Source organism: Dendrobates tinctorius, unplaced genomic scaffold (genome assembly GCF_039654945.1).
Source record: "Dendrobates tinctorius isolate UK_male_01 unplaced genomic scaffold, ASM3965494v1 ptg000024l, whole genome shotgun sequence".
In the NCBI taxonomy this organism is placed as follows: domain Eukaryota; kingdom Metazoa; phylum Chordata; class Amphibia; order Anura; family Dendrobatidae; genus Dendrobates; species Dendrobates tinctorius.
The window spans coordinates 3,568,409-3,587,240 of NW_027361692.1; the positions used below are offsets into that span (position 1 = coordinate 3,568,409).

General features: G+C 37.1%; 1 protein-coding gene across 1 annotated transcript in view; it reads left to right on the forward strand.

Annotated features, from left to right (window-relative positions):
* The window catches only part of IMPG1 (interphotoreceptor matrix proteoglycan 1), a 428,352-nt gene that overhangs the window by 64,887 nt on the left and 344,633 nt on the right, over positions 1-18,832 (forward strand). Inside the window, exon 2 of the mRNA XM_073569420.1 lies at positions 6,544-6,765. Within this exon, the coding sequence (XP_073425521.1) occupies positions 6,544-6,765 (222 nt within the window). The remainder of the gene's footprint in view (positions 1-6,543; positions 6,766-18,832) is intronic.

The window sequence follows — 18,832 nt, forward strand, 5'->3', positions numbered from 1 at the left end:
TCATCTAGCTGCCCAGGTGTTTGATTATAATCAGCCTCACTACCTTCCTTCACCAGAGGAGGGAGTTCATCAGACCTCAATGGTGAGCGGAAAAATGAACTCACAACATAATCCATTATATTAAAACCTGGACGGCACAAAGTTGCCAAGCAAAAAATCACATTGTTGTCAGATCAACGTGTCTCAACTTTTGACATTGTGATCGTGACGAAGACTGCAAAGTCGAAACGCGTTGATCTCACAACAATGTGTTTTTTGACTGACAACTTTGTGCCGTCCATGTTTTAAACGAATGGATTAAAAGTTGTTTTTAGACTGCTACTTTCTCACTGGATCCTTCCCTCCTGTTGTCACTCATGTTTGCTTCATTGGAACCGTGCTGAGTGCTAGCTGTGTAATGAGGAGTTTACACAGTGGTGAGCTGACTTCATGGCTTTTTTTCCAAAATACAATAGATTGTTGCTGATCCTTGGCTGGATCAACTGTCATTTACTGAGTGTGTTTGATTTGTCGGATCAACTCTCTTAAGCGATTTATAAGGGAATGCAGGTCATAGAAAGTTAAATAAAATGATACTATGATATTGGCAATTCAGTATCTTTTTCCAGAGAAATTCATGTTTTTCTTAATGTGTAAATGAGCTGTTAAGATCAATGGGCAGGGCACTGATCACCCTGAGAAACTGCTTCTAGAGCTTATTTTTAATGAAAAGGGGTGTTACCAGTGTGAGATATGTACTGTAGATCAGGAGATCAAACTGTCAGGCATTACATGTCTCACACTGGTAACAACCCCTTTCGTATAAAATGAGCTCTAGATGCAGACTCTTGAGGAGAACTATGTCTTTCCTATAGAGCTTAACAGCTCATTTACATATTAAAATAATATAGATTTCTCTGGAATAAGACATTGGATCACACATTTCAAGACATTATTTTACTCAACTTTCTATATACTGCATGCCCATATAGATGGCTTATGAAAGTGGATCCTACTGAGAGATTCCCTTTAAAGGGGTGTCTTCAATGACAACCTAATCCTATTCACAGAATATCTGATGAGTGTCTGACTGTAGGTGGGTCTAGCCATGGCCACTCCATTCATGCTTTATAGGACTAACAAAGACTGACTGTGAGTGTTGAACTATCTCCAGCATTCTCAAAATGGAGCTGCAAAGTGCATGTCTGGCTTCTACAGTACCACTCAGTTCAAATGGGGGACACAAGACCTCCATTTGTATAAATCATAGGGGTCTCAACTATGAGATCCTCAGTGGTCAGACACTTATGAGACATACTGTGGATAGGTGATAAGATGTAATTTTGGTACAAGCCACTAAAGACAATATTTCTCAGCAGTGTTTTTAAGGTGGTTTCACACACAAATATTTAGTTGCCAGACCAACAAATAAAATTAAATGCTTTCTGGATGTTTATTATTCTGATCGTACTCCGGTAGCAGGAAAATAATAAACAACTTCTAGTCAAATCTTTTTCAATTCTACACACTGAAAAAAATGGTAATGTCTCCATCCCCAACAACTACTCCCTGACCTTGTAGAAATTAAAGAGAAGTGCTGCTGTAGTTTATCATTGTCCAAGTGACAAATAGGGAAATCAGATTTCTCTCAATAGACCGATGTAGTAAAATTCACAGAAACACCATTAATATGGTTACACGGAGAGAATATTATCTCCACTCTTTTAGCTTTACCTATCTCTGTGGCTTCTATCTTGTGCCACATTTACTTTATTATATCTATTAATGTCATTATATAGTATTTTGTCATCATTGGACAAACAGAGCACATCATAAATTAGATTATATATTTTAATTTTGTATATTAACCAATAAGTAAAAGATCCTATTTGAGGGTTCCTAAAATGGTTGCCTTCCATATTGTTTCAGAGCTTGTAATTTCCATAAGATTCTCAACAACTGCTTACTGTACTGATTTCTTACAGATGTGTCAGAGTTGAGCCTTGCATGATTGTGCTAGCAATAGATATGAGCAGATCGATTCTTGGTCATTCAAATTTGAGTCCGATTCACTAAAATTTGTGGCTTCATGCCCAGTCATGATTTTCTACACTGCTGAAGCACCAGAAAGCATTTTGCACTGTCATTTCAACCTCCTTATAATGCCCTACAGCTATTACGTCTCAGGGATTATCATACCTTATGCAGTTCTGCTCACTGCCTGGGCCATCATAGATCAGCTGATCCCACTGGAGCTCAGTTTGAATGCCAGAGTCGTTTTCCATCTCCAAAATCACTCTTGTGTATAGTCTAAGCTCTTTTAGTCAGTGGAGTCTTTTATCTCTCTTGCTTGAAGAGGTTAAAAGGGTATTTCCATCTCCAAGATCCTATCCCAAAATGTAGTACGTGTAATATTAACAAATGTAGTATAGCTTTTTGATTCACTGTGTTTCTTTCCTCATGTGCAGGCATTGCAGAACCTTTTGTATCCATGATTACTACCACTGACATAGTGACAATTGGGTAGCTGGTTGGTAGTGGTCAGAACCATGGATACCTAAGGTCCTGCAATGCCTGCACAAGAGAAAAGAGACATAGCGAATCAGAAAAAATATACTGCATTTCTAATTGGAGGTATTTGCTAATATTATTATTCAACATCTTTATCAATGATTTAGATGAAGGAATTGAGGGTAAACTGATTAAATTTGCTGATGACACAAAGCTAGGAGGGATAGTTAATATTAGAGAAGAGAGAGAGAGGATTCAAAAAGATATAAATAAACTGGAGCAGTGGGCAGCAACTAACAGAATGGTTTTTAACAGGGAAAAATGCAAAGTACTGCATCTGGGCAATAAAAATGAAAAAAGCATATACAGAATGGGAGGAATAGGGCTAAGCAACAGCACATGTGAAAAAGACTTGGGCATACTAATAGATCACAGACTGAATATGAGTCAACAGTGTGATGCAGTAGCAAAAAAGGCAAATGCAATTCTAGGATGTATTAACAGAAGCATACAGTCTAGATCACGTGAAGTCATTATTTCCCTCTACTCCTCTTTGGTCAGACCTCATCTGGAATATTGTGTCCAGTTTTGGGCACCACATTTTAAAAAAGACATCAACAAACTGGAGCAAGTTCAGAAAAGAGCAACCAGAATGGTGACCGGTCTGCAAACCCTGTCTTATGAGGAAAGGTTGTAGGAGTTGGGAATGCTTAGTTTGCAAAAGAGAAGACTGAGAGGAGACTTAATAGCTGTCTACAAATATCTAAAGGGCTGTCACATTGTAGAAGGATCAACTTTATTCTCATTTGCACAAGGAAAGACTAGAAGCAATGGGATGAAACTGAATGGGAGGAGACACAGATTAGATATTAGAAAAAACTTTTTGACAGAGTGATCAATGAGTGGAACAAGCTGCCATGAGAAGTAGTGAGTTCTCCTTCAATGGAAGTTTTCAAACAGAGGCTGGACAGAGATCTGACTGGGATGATTTAGCGAATCCTGCTTTGAGCAGGGGGTTGGACCAGATGGCCCAGGAGGTCCCTTCCAACTCTACGATTCTATGATTCTATGATTCTATTATTGCACCAACTACATATTGGGATAGGAACTTTGAGATGGGAATACCCCTTTAAGCTCTTATGGTCAGCAGGATCCACTTTCTCTCTCTTGCACCTATAAAGTATAAGCTCTTAAGATCAGTGGGGTTCTCTCTCTCAAATGCCTCAAGAGTATAAGCTCTTATAGTCATCTTTGTCCTCTCTCTTTCGCTCATATAGTGTAAGCTCTTATGGTCATCAGGGTTCATTCTCTCTATCCTCTCCCCTACGTGTATTTTACGAGCAAATATAAGCTATCCAGTATTAAAATTCAGACAAATTTATTTGACGCAAATCAAATTTTGGTGGAATAGTAAACGAATTTGATTTTCAAAAGATCCACTCATTTCTATCAGCAAATGATCTTTGACTAGTTACTTTTAAATCTATACTATCCACTTTCTTTTAAACTGATATGTCATTCTCACAACCTTTAATTACAAGAGTTTGTTGAAAATACAGTAGTGTGATAGCCCATAAAGCATGCCATAACGGTGCATCATAGAAACACATATGGTGGGGAGTAAATCAAATTCCTACAGTTGTTTCATTGCTGAATAAAGAAGCCCTGAAGAACTAAGATTGGCAAAGCAAGACTTTACAAAGACACAAAATTCATATATAATAACACTGATGTATAAAGCTGAAGATTCAAATGCAATTTATTTTCTTGCACCTCAGGCAGCAAACTGTTATGATTCTTGACAGCTCATAAAGTTATCTATCCACCATGCCTTGCATTGAATGCCAGTTCTGAACGTTTCAATCCCCAATAACTGAAAAGCAACCTACCAGAAAATATAATATAAATTAATATAAATTAAAATATTATACTACCTGCTTACAGCATTCCTAGGTGGCTAGATTGTTTTTTTTATCAAATATTAATATTTTTTGCATTAGACTAAATAATACACTTATACAAACTCTTTGGAAACCAGATGGATGTTTTTTTTTTCTCTGGTACCATGGAAAGGGGTAATATTTTGCTAGGTTTCATTTAGAGCAACTTCTCTTACAAGTTGAAAATGTATTATTTTTCATTAAACATACTCAAAACAGGTTATTGTAAAAGGCATTTTGGAAATGCTTTTATTTGTTTCATATTAATAGCACTACAACTGTAAGGCCTCTTTCACACTTCAGTTTTTTGAATCAGTCAAAATCCGCCAAAAGGACGGATGGCAGATCCGTTTTAGTACTGATGACAACGGATGCCACCTGTCCGTTTTTTTGACGGATCCGACAAATGAAGAATTTTAAAGGAATCGCAGCCTGGAAAAGGAGAGAGAGAGAGATTTTTTTTTTCCGGCACCCAGAAAGAATTTCGGGTTAAATGAGTGTCTGGAGGATCCGCCAGAGAAAAAAACGTTGCAAGGTCCGTTTTGAAATCTTTGAGGATGGTGACGGACAGCAACTTTTGGCGGATCCGCAAAAAAAGGAAGCAACGGACGGCAATCCGTCAGAATCCGCCAATAATGGAAGTCAATGGGGAAAAAAAAACGGATCCTCAAAAGAAAATTGAGGATCCGTTTTTTTCAAAACCTTGCGGATTGTGACTGATTGTAAAAAACTGAAGTGTGAAAGAGGCCTAATTGGTTTCAACTTTAACTAAACAATTGTCAATCCCCAAAAGTATCAATTCTCATAAAGGAGTCAACGGATATCAATGAAATAACATACTGAATCAGCAGGGGAATAAGGGATCGTATACATTAGTTGATTTATGGTGTTAAATGACCCCGCTCAGCTATATGTTTTGATGGTCCTTTAGAAGCATGTTAAGACAAGTTGACCATGCTTCTGATACAAGCAGAGCAGTTAACAATAGATCCTTCTGTGCACATAGGATGTCATTGTTTTCAGCACCCATGCCCTGTTTGGAATTTTTTTTATGCCAAAAGATAATTTCCCCGGACAAACGAGTGTTTTTGCTCGATCATCCGGGGAATGACAGTCTGTTCACCCCTGAGGAAGATGTTTAATACCAGCAGTTAATGTGGGGACTTCTGTTCTCCCCTTTTATATTATTCTTATCTACATTCCATTCAGTGTTTAGGTATTTATAATTTATACTTTGTTATCTCATGACATACTTATTTGATGCTTATATTAATATGTTAATCTATTTTTTTATTAGTCCATATTACTGGGTCTGTTTAATTTTTAGCTTTCTTAACATTCTAAAATATGTTTATTTTGCTGTTTCAATTGTTTTTAATTAGATAATTTTCCTTGTTGTTTAATATTTTTTGATTGCATATGAAAAGTTTATTTCTTGCACGTGCCAAGATTTTGTAGGTGTATCTGTTTTGTTTTTCTTTCTCCAATTATATATTTATGCATCCTTTCTTCTGCACTCCCTTTACATGCACTATTTTTCATGGTGCCCACCTAAATTTTTTCCAAAGGCAGCCTATTGTAAATTCTGTGATGATAAGTGTTAAATCTTGAGTATAAAAAATTCTAGTACAATAACTGTAGCTTTCAAGAGATTTTGGTCATTTTGTAAGTGTAATCACCAAGTATGCAGTTGTATGCATTTTACAGAAGCATAACAACAAGGACATCCAGTCTTGTCTACTCTATCAGGGCATCATGTTTCAAATAACTTTTAAAATTATTCTGCCATTTTGAAAAACTTTAAAGTAATTTCTTTAATTAGGGGGAATTCAGCTGGTGATCGCTACTAAATGGTGTAATAAAGTGGCAGTGCGCTTTGCCCCTTAATTTCCAAAGTTTTTTTTGGCCCAATATGAGAGTCAATCTGGGTATTGTAAGGGCTCGTAGAAAGGCTAAGGCCTCTACATCACTAAACTCATATAGCAAGTACATTAATCTATGTGTTTGTGTCTCCGCTTCCCAGGGATTGGTGAATGTTTCAGCATTGGGAAAAACTTTTGATGATGTATCCATCTCAGAAAAGAACATTAACATGTGTATATTTTCTTTTCAGAAGTTGTCAACAAGTTAAAACATGAAAATAATGCTGCATCACCTCCTTCAAATCCAGATGTATTTAAGAAGATATCTAAAGCTTCAACAATCAAACGGCTATTTGACTTGAAGAGGCTAAGAACAAAAAGAGCTATCATTTTTCCAACAGGAGTTAAAGTTTGCCCACAAGAATCCGTGAAACAAATAATTGCAAGTCACTTGGCTTACTACAGACTCAGAGGTAATTCTAAACACCACAACTAGAAGCTTATTGTTCATGGAGTTTGTACAGAGGCACACAGAGACCTTGTACTTCAATAAAATCTTCAATGTATGGTGCCTCATTTTTATACAGTATCACACAATCATTTTCTCCAGAACTATGGTCTCCAGGGTAAAATATGTACATAAAGAATCAGAGGGCATGTAGCAGTGGTACATAATGCAATACTTTTTGGATATTGTTTTTTCTTTATTTAAATCCTTGCATTTTTTCTTACAAAAAATGTGCAAAAGGCGATTTTATTATACAATTCTATTAATTTAATTTAAATAGGTTCTATGCATTACAGCATACAGCTGGTTGCAGATTATGATAATGGTGGATCTGCCAGTGAGATTATTTTAATGGCAGGGTTTGCAACTTTTATCTTTTTTCTTCTAAATTTTCCTCTTAGCTAATTTATGACCAAATCACAATTGAACTTTCAAATTTGATTCATGAAAATATCAAAGATCTTAGTAGAAGAGAGAAAAGGGTTGTAAACCCTGTTGTCAGAATGGACTTGCTGGCAGATTTACTGTAAAACTATTCTGCAGTCTGTTACGTACAGCAGGTAATTCACAAAGGCTGTAGAAGCTAAGTGTTTCAAAGATTTTAACAAAACCATATTGCAAAAAAAGATAAAAAACCTGTTTCATAAAAGTTTTTTCATATCTTTTTGAGCATTTACGAATTCAATAATTAGCAATAGCACTTCGCTATTTTTCCCTTAGGAAATGCAAGCGATAAGTTTTAACCCCTTCCTGACATTTGAAGTATATATACGTCATGGTTGATAAGTAATTTCTGATCGATGAGGCATATATACGTCATGGCGATTGCGCATGCTCAGTAGCTGTGCTTAGACTATTGCTGCTGATATGACAGCTGACACCCGACAATCACTGCCAGGAGTGGTACCAGCACCGTTCCCGGCAATTTCACCTGCTAAATGCTGTGTTTGCTATCAATCACAGCATTTAGTAAGCAGGCCGAAGAAGCAGCCTTCCTCTTATCGGCACCCCCATTAAGTCATTACAAGGTGCCGATTGTTGCTTTGGTGACTCAATGTCACCATGACGACATCCGGGACACCAGAGTTAGCAATCTTGTTACACCATGCTGTAACTTGTTTTTGCAATAAAAAGCATCTTTTGTGACAGTAGCCAAACATAAAAAATATGAATCTGGTATCGTTGTAATCGCACCAACCCGAAGAATAAAGTCGTCTAATCACTTATACCGCACGAGGTGTGGCGTAAAAAAATAAATAAAACCAATTCTTCACCTCTTGTTGATTTTTTCATTTTGCCTCCCAAAGATCGCAGTAAGGCTTGTCTCACATTTATCCTGTGTTCTGCGCTGAGTTCTTACACGGGGGTTTCTATGTAAATCTCTGAAATACTTGATTCAGATGAAACCCCCGACAGAAGAGAATGAGGCAGATGCAGGCACGGTGAACGCAGTCTGGCAGTTATGTGCACTTCTGAAAAGGAGACCACTAAATAGAGACCAGATGGAGTCAAGAGTTACTCTGTTGCCTCATTATATTGAATGGATCCCTTGGGGGTTTTATCTGAATCAAGTCACTCAGAGATTTAGATGGAAACTTCAAAGTAAGTGCTCAGCGTAGAGCGTAGGATAAATGTGATCCCAAATGTTATGTAAAATGTTCCCAATAAAAGCTTGAACTCAATCCATAAAAAAGCAATTCCCTACTCAAGTTCGCCATCTTTTAACAGAAATATAGGGGGCTTCTCCGTTACTGCTAGTACAAAAGCCATGGAAAACTGAAATGGCTCCTTGCCCCCCAAAAGAAATTCAGTAAATTCTGTGCTTCCCAAATCCATATAACTCTTTCCCTTCTGAGCCTCAGTAAGCCTAAGCCCCCTTTAGCGTCTACATGTTTGACATTTCTGTAGCAATGAGAGCCTGTCTAATTAATGGATGCATGTCTCCAGAAGCACAAACTGGGCACTACAACATACTGGGCATGACAACATATTGGCCCTACAGCATACTTGGCACTAAAATGGCCATTTGCAATTTTCACTCAGCAGCATTCGCTGCTGCCTGTTTCTGAAAACATCCATGGAGTCATAACTGTTACTACACCTACAGGTAAATTTCCAAAGGAGTGTGATTTTCAAAATAGAGTCACTTAAGGGGGATTCTGCTCTTCTCGGACTTAGGGTCTCTGTATATGGAGTCTCAAACTATTCCAAGAAAATATGTGCTCCAGGAGGCAAATATCACTCTGTCCCTCCAGAGTCTTGTTATTATGTGCTATGCAGTACTGTGCTGCCACATTAGGGGTATTACTACATTCAGCAGAAATTGTAAACAAATTTTGGTGCCATTTGTACCCATTTCCCAGTGTGAAAATGTAAAATCTGCAGCGAAAACAAAAATTTTCTTGGCTAAACTGTAATAATTTCTTCTTCACTGCCAATTGTATAAAATTCTGTGACACACCTGTGGTGTCAATATGATCACTCTACCCCTAGAGGAATTAATTGAGAGGTATAGTTTGTAAAATGTGACACCTATGGAGGGTTTCTGCTGTTTTAGCACCCCAGAAACTCTGCTAATGTGACGTGGCACCCTCAAACATGTCCATCAAAATCTAAATTCCATTATAGCACTTCTTCCTGTCATGGTTAGGACATGGTTAATGTCCTGTTCTCACAGGGTTAACTTTTGCCGGCCTCTCTTTGGATCTGGGAGGGGTATTTATACTCACTCCAAACTAGCATTCTCTGTCAGTTATACTGCTGTTCTGGTGTGTCTGACCCCTGGTGTGCGTGTACTCCGTGTTGTTTGTTTGCTTCCCGTGTATGACCGGGCTTGTTCCTTCACTCTGTACTCCGTCTCTCGTTTTTGTACAATTGTCTTTTCTGGTTCTGACCTCCTGGCTTGGCTATCGTTACTCCATTACAGGTTACCCCTATTCTACCGTCTAATGCCCGTTCTGGATTTCTGATCTATTGCTACGTCCTGACTGTCCTTTCTGTCTAATCCTTTGGTACTGTATTGCTATCTCGTGCTTTGACCTTCATCTGGTTTCTGTCTCTGTCTATGCCCTTTGGTAACATTGTCCTGTAGTTACCTTTCTAGGAGTTTCCCTGCAGCTCCTAACTCTGTGGAGCTTAGGCCACGCCCCCAGCAGTCACGTGCTTCAGGTCCTGGAGCATGCATTGTCACCACTGCTGCCCGCTCTGCAGGTACCTTTGTGCACAGTCTTTGTACTCAGGACACGCGAACTGGCTCAGTGAGCAAGTGCAGTGCGGTGTTCCTGACACTTCCCTTCTGAGCTTTGCACTATGCCTTACAGGTAGTTTTCAACCACATATGGGGTATAGGTGTATATCGGAGAAATTTCTCAAGTTTTGGGGTCCATTTTCTCCAGCTATAGTGAAAATGAAGAAATTTGGGGCTAAAAGATAATTTTTGTGGAAAAATATTTATATTTTCATTTACACAGATTAACATTGTAAAATTCTGTGATGCACCTGTTGGCTCAAGGTGCTCAACCCACATTTAAATAAATTACTTGAGGTGTCTAGTTTAAAAATTGAAGTCACTTATGGGGGTTTACACTGTTTATGCGCATTTGGGACTCTTTAACCGCAACATGACCCACAGACAATTCGACCGAAGTCTGCGTTCTAAAACGTCATTCTTTCATTTCTGAACTCTGACGTGCACCCAAACAATCATTTTCCACAACAAAATTGTAGTGCATACTCATTAGAAATTGCACTACAATTTTTGGGGTCCATTTTCTCTTGTTACCCTTGTGAAAATAAAAAAAATGGGGCTAAAAGAACATTTTGGTGGGAAAAATTTATTTTTTTTATTTCCATGGCTCAATGTTACAAACTTCTAGGAAGCACCTGGGGGTTCAAGGTGCTCACTACACATCTAGATAAGTTCCTTGAGGGATTTAGTTTTGAATATGGGGTCATTTGTGAGGAGATTCCACTGTTTAGGCACATCAGGGTTTTTCAAATGCGACATTCTCTCCGCTAATTGATCCAGGAAATTTTATATAAATATAAAATATAAAAATTTGTGTTAAAAGAACATTTTTGTGGGGAAAATGTGATTTTTTTCACAGCTCTACATTATATATTTCTGTGAAGTACCTTGAGAAGTTTCTTGAAAGGTCTAGTTTCCACTATGGGGTCACTTGTGGGGGATTTCTACTGTTTAGGCACATTAGGCGCACTCCAAACGTGACATGGTGTTTATTAACGATTCCAGCAAATTTTGCATTCAAAAGGTCAAATGGCACTTCTTCCTTCTGAGTCTTGCTGTGCACCCAAATAGAATTTTTCTCCCACATATGGGATATCTGCATCTTGAGGATAAATTGCACAATACATTTTGGGGTCCATTTTCTCTTGCTACCCTTGTGGAAATAAAAAAATGGGTCTAAAGTAAAATTTTAGTTAAAAAAGTTAAAAATGTTCATTTTATCCTTCCACATTGTTCCTGTTCCTATGAAGCAGCTGCAGGGTTAATACATTTTTTGAATGTGTTTTTGAACACATTGTCAGGTTCAATTTTTAACAGTGTTAATTTTGAGTATTTTCTGTCATATAAACCCCTCAAAATCCCTTTAAATGTTATGTGTTCCCTAATAAAATGGTTTTGTAAATTTTTTTGTGAAAATGAGATATCCCTGTTTAACGTTTAACCCTTCTAACTTCCTAACAGATAAAAATTATGTTAGCATTCTGTGTTACACAACTCTCTAATTTAAGGACATAAACATTAAAAGTTTGAAAATTGCTAAATTTTTGAAAATTTTACCAAATTTCTGATTTTTTCACAAATAAACGCAAGTCATTTCGAACACAATTTACTATGATAAAGTACAATATGTTCCATCTAAAAACCACCAACAAACGTGATCAGATGAGTAGCTCAGCACCCCACTGACGGTTTAATGTGCCTTTCAATAAAGTTGATATTTGAGTTGTGTTACAGAGTATTCACATTAATGAAATACTACTGTATATGTTGACTTGTAAAATATTTTTTCTTGTGTTTAGTTAATAGTGTAGTTTCAGGTGTAACATAGGCTTATTTTCAATAACCTTGTAAAATTTACTGCAGTGCAGCCCGATCAAATAACTTTTGTGTCTTACACATTTTTACTGCTGTGTAAAATGTTATTATGTCAGGAGCTATGGGATAATAAAATTGGCCCTATCCACAGTTGGGACCATTTACCTCAATAAAAAATGTTATGTACAACAAAAATGTGAACGTGGAACATTACATCAACAACAAAGACTTAATATCCCTCAGGATTGATGTTTGATTTGGTTTAAAATTATAGCTTTATAGGATGTTCAATTTGGTGTAGTTAATAGGGAGATTTTTCTTGTAAAGGAACAGTCAAAGAGATTGGTTTACGGTTTCATCAGCCTTTACAGGGATCAATATTTCGATTCTGCTTTGTTGTTACAAAGTTAAAAAGAATTGGGTTTCAAAGATATATCTTGCTATATGCATTGTCAAATGTAATACAAGTTGTAATTCATATGGGAGAAATATGTGTTTAATATGTAAACAATATCAGGTTCTCTATGTAATCTTTGGATGATTTATATCCATGGTAGCGATTGATATAATATTGTGTGCTGTGGCAAGAAAATAGACATTCATTTGAATAATATTTGCATATAATATTTGCATATTTGTTTAAACAAATAGTGCAATAGAGGTGCCATTTTTTTCTGCTCATCATAATCTCACACAATAAAAAATAGAAGAAATAAGATGAATAGAGAAAAGTTTTGTGATACAATAGCAACCTTATGTGAGCTTAGCTTATTTGACATAACAAACCTTAAAACCTTAATGACCAATGACGTATATTTGCGCAATCTGTCGTGTCCCTGCCTTTGATGTGGGCTCACACGCTGAGCCCATATATTTCCCCACTCTTGATGGCTGATTTAAGCCTTTTCCAACATTGGGCATAAATTTACGCAGATGTGGGGCTCCCTCCCTTTGAGGTGGGCTCTGGCGGTGCGCCCACATCTTTCCTGGGACATGTCGGAGGAGGAATAGCCGCGGGAGGAAACACGATCCACTCGTGGCTATTAACTCATTAAATGCTGCTGTAATTTTAACTCAAGCTTCCAGCCACTTGGCCGGAAATCTGGCCATCACCCATCCGCCCTTGCTGCATGACAACCAGAGGTCTCCTGGAGACCTCTATGATTGTAACTGCCGGCTTGCTGTGAGCGCCACTCAGTGGTCGGCACTTATAGCAAGTGAGTAATTCTACTACAAAGAGGCAATCTGATCATCACCTCTATGTAGCAGAGCCAATCGGATTGTAGCAGCTTATAGTCTCCCATGGAGACTATTGAAGTATTCCAAAAGTAAAAAAAAAGTTTTAAAAAAATAAAAAAATATAAAAGTTCAAATCACCCCCTTTTCGCCCCATTCAAAATAAAATAAAAAAAGGACTAACCTGATCTCTAAATGGCATAGTGAGAAAAAAAGTCAAAACGTCAGAATTACATTTTTCTGGTCGCCGCGACATTGCATTAAAATACAATAATGGGTAATCAAAAGATCGTATCTGCACCAAAATCACATAATTAAAAACATCAGCTCAGCATGCAAAAAATATGCTCTCACTCAACCCAAGATCACGAAAAATGAAGAAGCTACGGGTAGCAGAAAATGGCGCAATTTGTTTTTAAACAAAGGTTGGAAAAAAATTTTACCACTTAGATAAAAAATAACCTAGACTTGTGGTGTCTTCCTAGTAAAGAAAAAGCAAACAAAAAATAAGTGTGGGAATGAACTTTTTTGTAATTTCACCGCACTTGGAATTTTTTTCCCATTTTCTAGTACACAACATAGTAAAGCCAATGGTGTCATTCAAAAGTACAACTCTGAGTTATTCTAAATGACAGGATGGAGAGAAATTGGAGAGGTTTTTTTCTTACCTCAGCACATATTATATCTCCAGTATTATATCAGATAGGCATGGTGGGCAGCAGTGTGAGCAGCCTCGATTATCAGCTAATCGATTTTCAGTGAATGGCAATACTGCAAAGCCTCCTATTGCCTTGAAAAGATGTGTGTAACACTGACTAGGACTGATCCAGTCCCTTTCAAGCTCAATAATGCAAATACTACCTTAGCAATGTCAAAGTGATCTCACCATAGAAATGAATGATTAGCCGGTAGTAACCAATAGCCCATTTAATAACACAACTCATTGACAGACATTTATTGTTTATTTAAGTAAAAAAAAGTCCAAAAATTATACCTCTTAGTAATGATGAGAGAATAATGTATATTCAAGAGGAATTTAATTCTACTAGCATATTACAAAAATCCACATTTCCCAAAATGCATGTTTTTTGTAATTCTCTCCAACACTGATTCAGCAAAATGGCGGCTAGCTGAACCATAAAGGGTCATAAAAAGGTTCATTAAAGTATACTCACCTTACAACTCATCTTTTCACCCCCTCCACTTCACACTATTCCCCTGTCCAGTCTTTTTCACATCTTCTTATCACCAATGCTGATTGCTGAATCCCCATAAATTGGTGTCCCCATTGGATTTTTCACTGTATCTTGGAAGGATTTGGGATTTTAAGGAAGAAACTTACTAAAGGTTAGATAAATTTCCTTAGGGCTTGTCTATATACAATTTTATGATGAGGACTGTGCAGAAATATCTGCTTCAAAATATTTATAATATTCTTCTCCAAAACTTCAAATAATTTGATAAACTTTCTTTTCATATAAATGGAATACTTATGTATAATGCTGTTTTTCCATGTTTTACAGTGTGTCAAAAAAAGTACTGAATCTGGTAACTGACAGAATTAGAGGCAGAAAACAGCCAAAGCAGGATAAAAAATACAGCCCAAAAACATCAATAGGAATATTTAACATACCCTTAGAAATAATATTTACAGGATATGTAGAAAGCATGCTTGAGTCACACAAAGCTCAATAACTAAAGTATCAACTAACAGAGCAAAAAACTCAGTTTTTAGAGTTTTTAGTTGACTTGATTTTCATTTTGATTTCCAGGATATTGATTTTTTGGAGCATGTATCTCAGCACAGAACTAATTTTGTAACATCTCTCATGTTTATAATGCCGTTCTGACTTATAAAATGCATGCAGATTACTTATCGATACTGACTTGTCTGCACTCAAGAGTTCCGTTTTGACAAGGAAAGATAAGCTCTTTATAGTCATATACAAAGATATGTGAGGGCATGAGTAAAGCATTAGAACTCCCCAGTGTAAATTGTGTGAGAAAGCTAAAAATGAAAAGAGAATAAATTTAGTTTGACAACAAACTTCTGCTGCTAAAAACAAAATAAAAAAAATGGAAACCTCACATTTTTATCCTATAATGAGATGGAACAGAAATAATTATTATGGTCCTGTAAAGATCATATCTAAAGATTGTAAATTGCAATCCTAAAGATGGAGCAGAATTTAATACATATTATTCTGGGAAGCATCATAGTCATCTCATAACATTATGACACATCTTATTACTTTGACTAGAAAGATAGTAATAACAGTTTCTCTAATAATTGATGTAGGGTGAGTCAGCCCAGGTAAAGGTGACAGTAAACGAGAAAGAGCATATAATTAAATGTATTTACTATTCATTTTAACAATTGCGTTAGTTTTATATAGAGTGGGGCTTCAATTTTTTTCTACAGTTTCCTAAAATGCAAGAACATTGTGATGCCTAAACCTCACCAATGGACATAGGCTGTGTTAAAGTTAAAAATACTGCTCAGTTTAACTCTCTTTAGTCCCCCTTCTCTAGTAAAGCATTCAAGTGAGCACAACACAAGTCAGCTCTGCTACTAGTCCCATGGTGGAGTGATAGTCTATACACCATATGAGCACTTCTGCTTTCTGCCAAAACTTCCTCCACATCTGCACCTTTGAAAAATCTGAGTGTTCAATTCACCAGTGATGAATGCCCCACAATTTTAGGCTACATCCCCTGATGAGTATTTGGTGTGTTTCTGAAGCGACAGATTTTTCTACAGCACTTCTGTAGCAATTAGCTAAACTAGGTTTCTTGTGTTTTTCATTGAGATTTGGAGTGCTTTTTTACATGCGTTTTTATCATGTTTTTCTGTTGCGCTTTTTGTCTCTTTTTGGTAGGTTATATTTTAACTAAAGCGGCTTGTTTTTGGTATTAAGCTTTCATTAAACTGTATTGAGAAACTCATGTGCTACACAAATGCGTTTTTAAAGAGGAAATGTAATAAAATTGCATTGCAAGTCTATTGAGAAAATTTGCAAATAAAAAACATATTTACCGCAAGAGAAATTAAAATGTTGCAGATTTCAAAATTGCACAGCAGCTCAATTTCCGCAGAATTAAAGGAAAACGCTGTGGGAAGGAGATTTATAAAAATCCCATTCACTTTGCTAGAACTCTGGTTTGTTGAATTTTTTACACAGCGAAAATATGCAACTGAAATAGCGTACCAAATATTCTTCATGGACAGTAAAGTGGAGAACATTTATTAGGTGTGATGAATATCCTGCCACAGGAGATAATAATGACAGAATGAATAACAAAGTGTTAAAATATAGAATCTTACCATATACTGCAAGTTATGTTATTTAGGCTGGTTTATTGCTCCATGTGGTGCTGTAGAGAGGATTGGATCTGGTGTCAGCTTGAGGATTAGGTGAGTCCGTGGGCAAAGGAGTCCCAGTGGGTCCCTTTTTGCATTGTGTTTAAAAGACAACATAGCTGCAAGTATTTTCTGTGAAAATTACCCATAACTCAGTCTTCTAGTTAGAAAATAATAGAAATTAAATATTAAAAGGTACACCAGCCCCCTTATAAATAGAGGAGGGGAGCGAGGATACTAAAAAGCTGCAAACAGATATTGGAGTCTGTGTGTGGAACCCAAAACTGAAAAAAATAAGATAATAGCGTATAATTTTACAATCTGTTGCATGAATAGATGTCAATCATATATCACCTCTTAGTGCTAATACTCACTTGCGAGAGACTCGCATGATTCTCGTGCGAGTCTCTTGCATGAAAACCTGGCACTACGGCCGGCACTCGGACCGGAGCGTGTGTTTGCATAGAAAGACATGCAAGTGAGTATGAGCCTATAAGGAGTAGGTGGCAAGGTCGATCTATCATTCACTGTGTAGTGCAAGGAGTCGTATAATACCAAACAAGTTGAAAAAATTACCACAGAAATTCACTGTTCTGCTGGCACTGAAAGTGCCTCTCCCTATTGCTGAAGGAGACCAACTTGCAGAGAGTGATGTGTCAGTGCAAGATTACTGTGCTGAAATAGTAGCTTCAACTAATAAATAAGTTGTTTGCAGAGTCGATTTAAAAGCACAGTGAGTGATGTTAACGGTTAAAACAAGTTAAAGACTGTTACCATTTAATAGATAAATTTGTACTGTGTGAACACTCACTGCTAAATCAGCACCAAAAAAGATCCGCGCTGTTGTAGATGGAAACCGGCTTGCACAATGTGGAGTGACAGTGAATGCAGTTGTAGCACTATGTTCGTTCAGTGGTAAGGAATGGTAAGTCCACACTGAAAAGCCAGGAGCGCTTCAGCCGGTAGCACTCCCAGATACCCGGCAGAAAAATGGCTGCTACTGTCTGGAGACAGCGTGTGATGTCACACTAAGGTATGGAGGCCGATATGAGCAAAAAAACCTAACCAACGCATTTTGAGGAGTTCATGGCTCCTCTTCCTCAGTGTGTCTGTACATCTTGATACAGACTGCGGTTTTGTAGGCTTGTAGTCTGCCCCTTTTCTCCAAACGTTTTGCAGTCAGTCCAGTTCTCCTATTCCACTAGTACCCTACATATGTTTAAAGAGCTGGGTGTTATTATTTGTCTTGGCTTCTGAGCAATGTGATTTATTTGTACTTTTTATATATAAATATTAAAAGTTAAAAACTAAAAAATATATAACTTTATTTGCCGATCAAAAATGATAGGTAAAAAGGAATTCAATAAAATTTTTAGAAAGAAATAGTCCTGCAAGGCGATGACAACTATTATTACCACAACATAGTGACCAATAGTACCACCATACTGATCATTTACAGAAACCACGGTTCTATAATCTATTTATACACATGACAGTGACCATACAGTGGTACATATTAAGTGCTCTGTAAACCCTATAGATGTATGCAGGTAAATCCATTGCCTCACAGATTATGTTTCACCTTATCTTAGTCATTCATTTCCCCTTTTCGTTTTCCCTCAACTCTACAGAAAGTAACAAACATCTTTAGCCCCATAACACTAATGATGCACCCTTTTACACAACAATAATGCCCCCATTTTGCATGTACACATGGGTCTGTCTATCTTTTTGCCCCTTACAATATTCATGAAAAAAATACAATTCAAGCAGCAAGGAGAAATTGTTATAAAACATCCAGTTTACTTTGCATACGTTTAATTTCTGGAAGCCCGTATCACTGTTTTCTCGTTATGACAGATACTGCATGTCCTTAGTCATGTTTTGTTTCTCATACTATTTCTGTCCCCATACAATAATAATGTCCACCTTTGTGCCTCCATACAACAATTATGTCCTCCTTTGTGTTCTTCAATGCTACAATTTTTAATAAAAAATAAAGTCAAACTCACATAACACCTTTGTTGCAATTGGCAACACGATCCTCCTCCTTCACCCCTGCAATCTGCAATGGGGAACAGATGGTGTGGTTAAGTGAGGTTATTGCGCTGCCCGATGTTCTCCATGCATTCCCAAACTCTGGTAGGGCTAAAGAATTTTATCATTTACCACAGTAAATAGCAGGGCAGTGAGCCAGTGGCTCTTTGCTTCACTAATGTTTGTAAATGTATTTGTTTCCTGAGGACACAGATGCAATTGAAAGCTGTGCCTATCCAACGTAGACCTAGTGGTGCAGTGGGACTCAGTACTTGCTCAAATTTTCCACTTGCTAGCCCCAGCCATTATCTTTTTCCTTTTTTTAGATATGAAAGG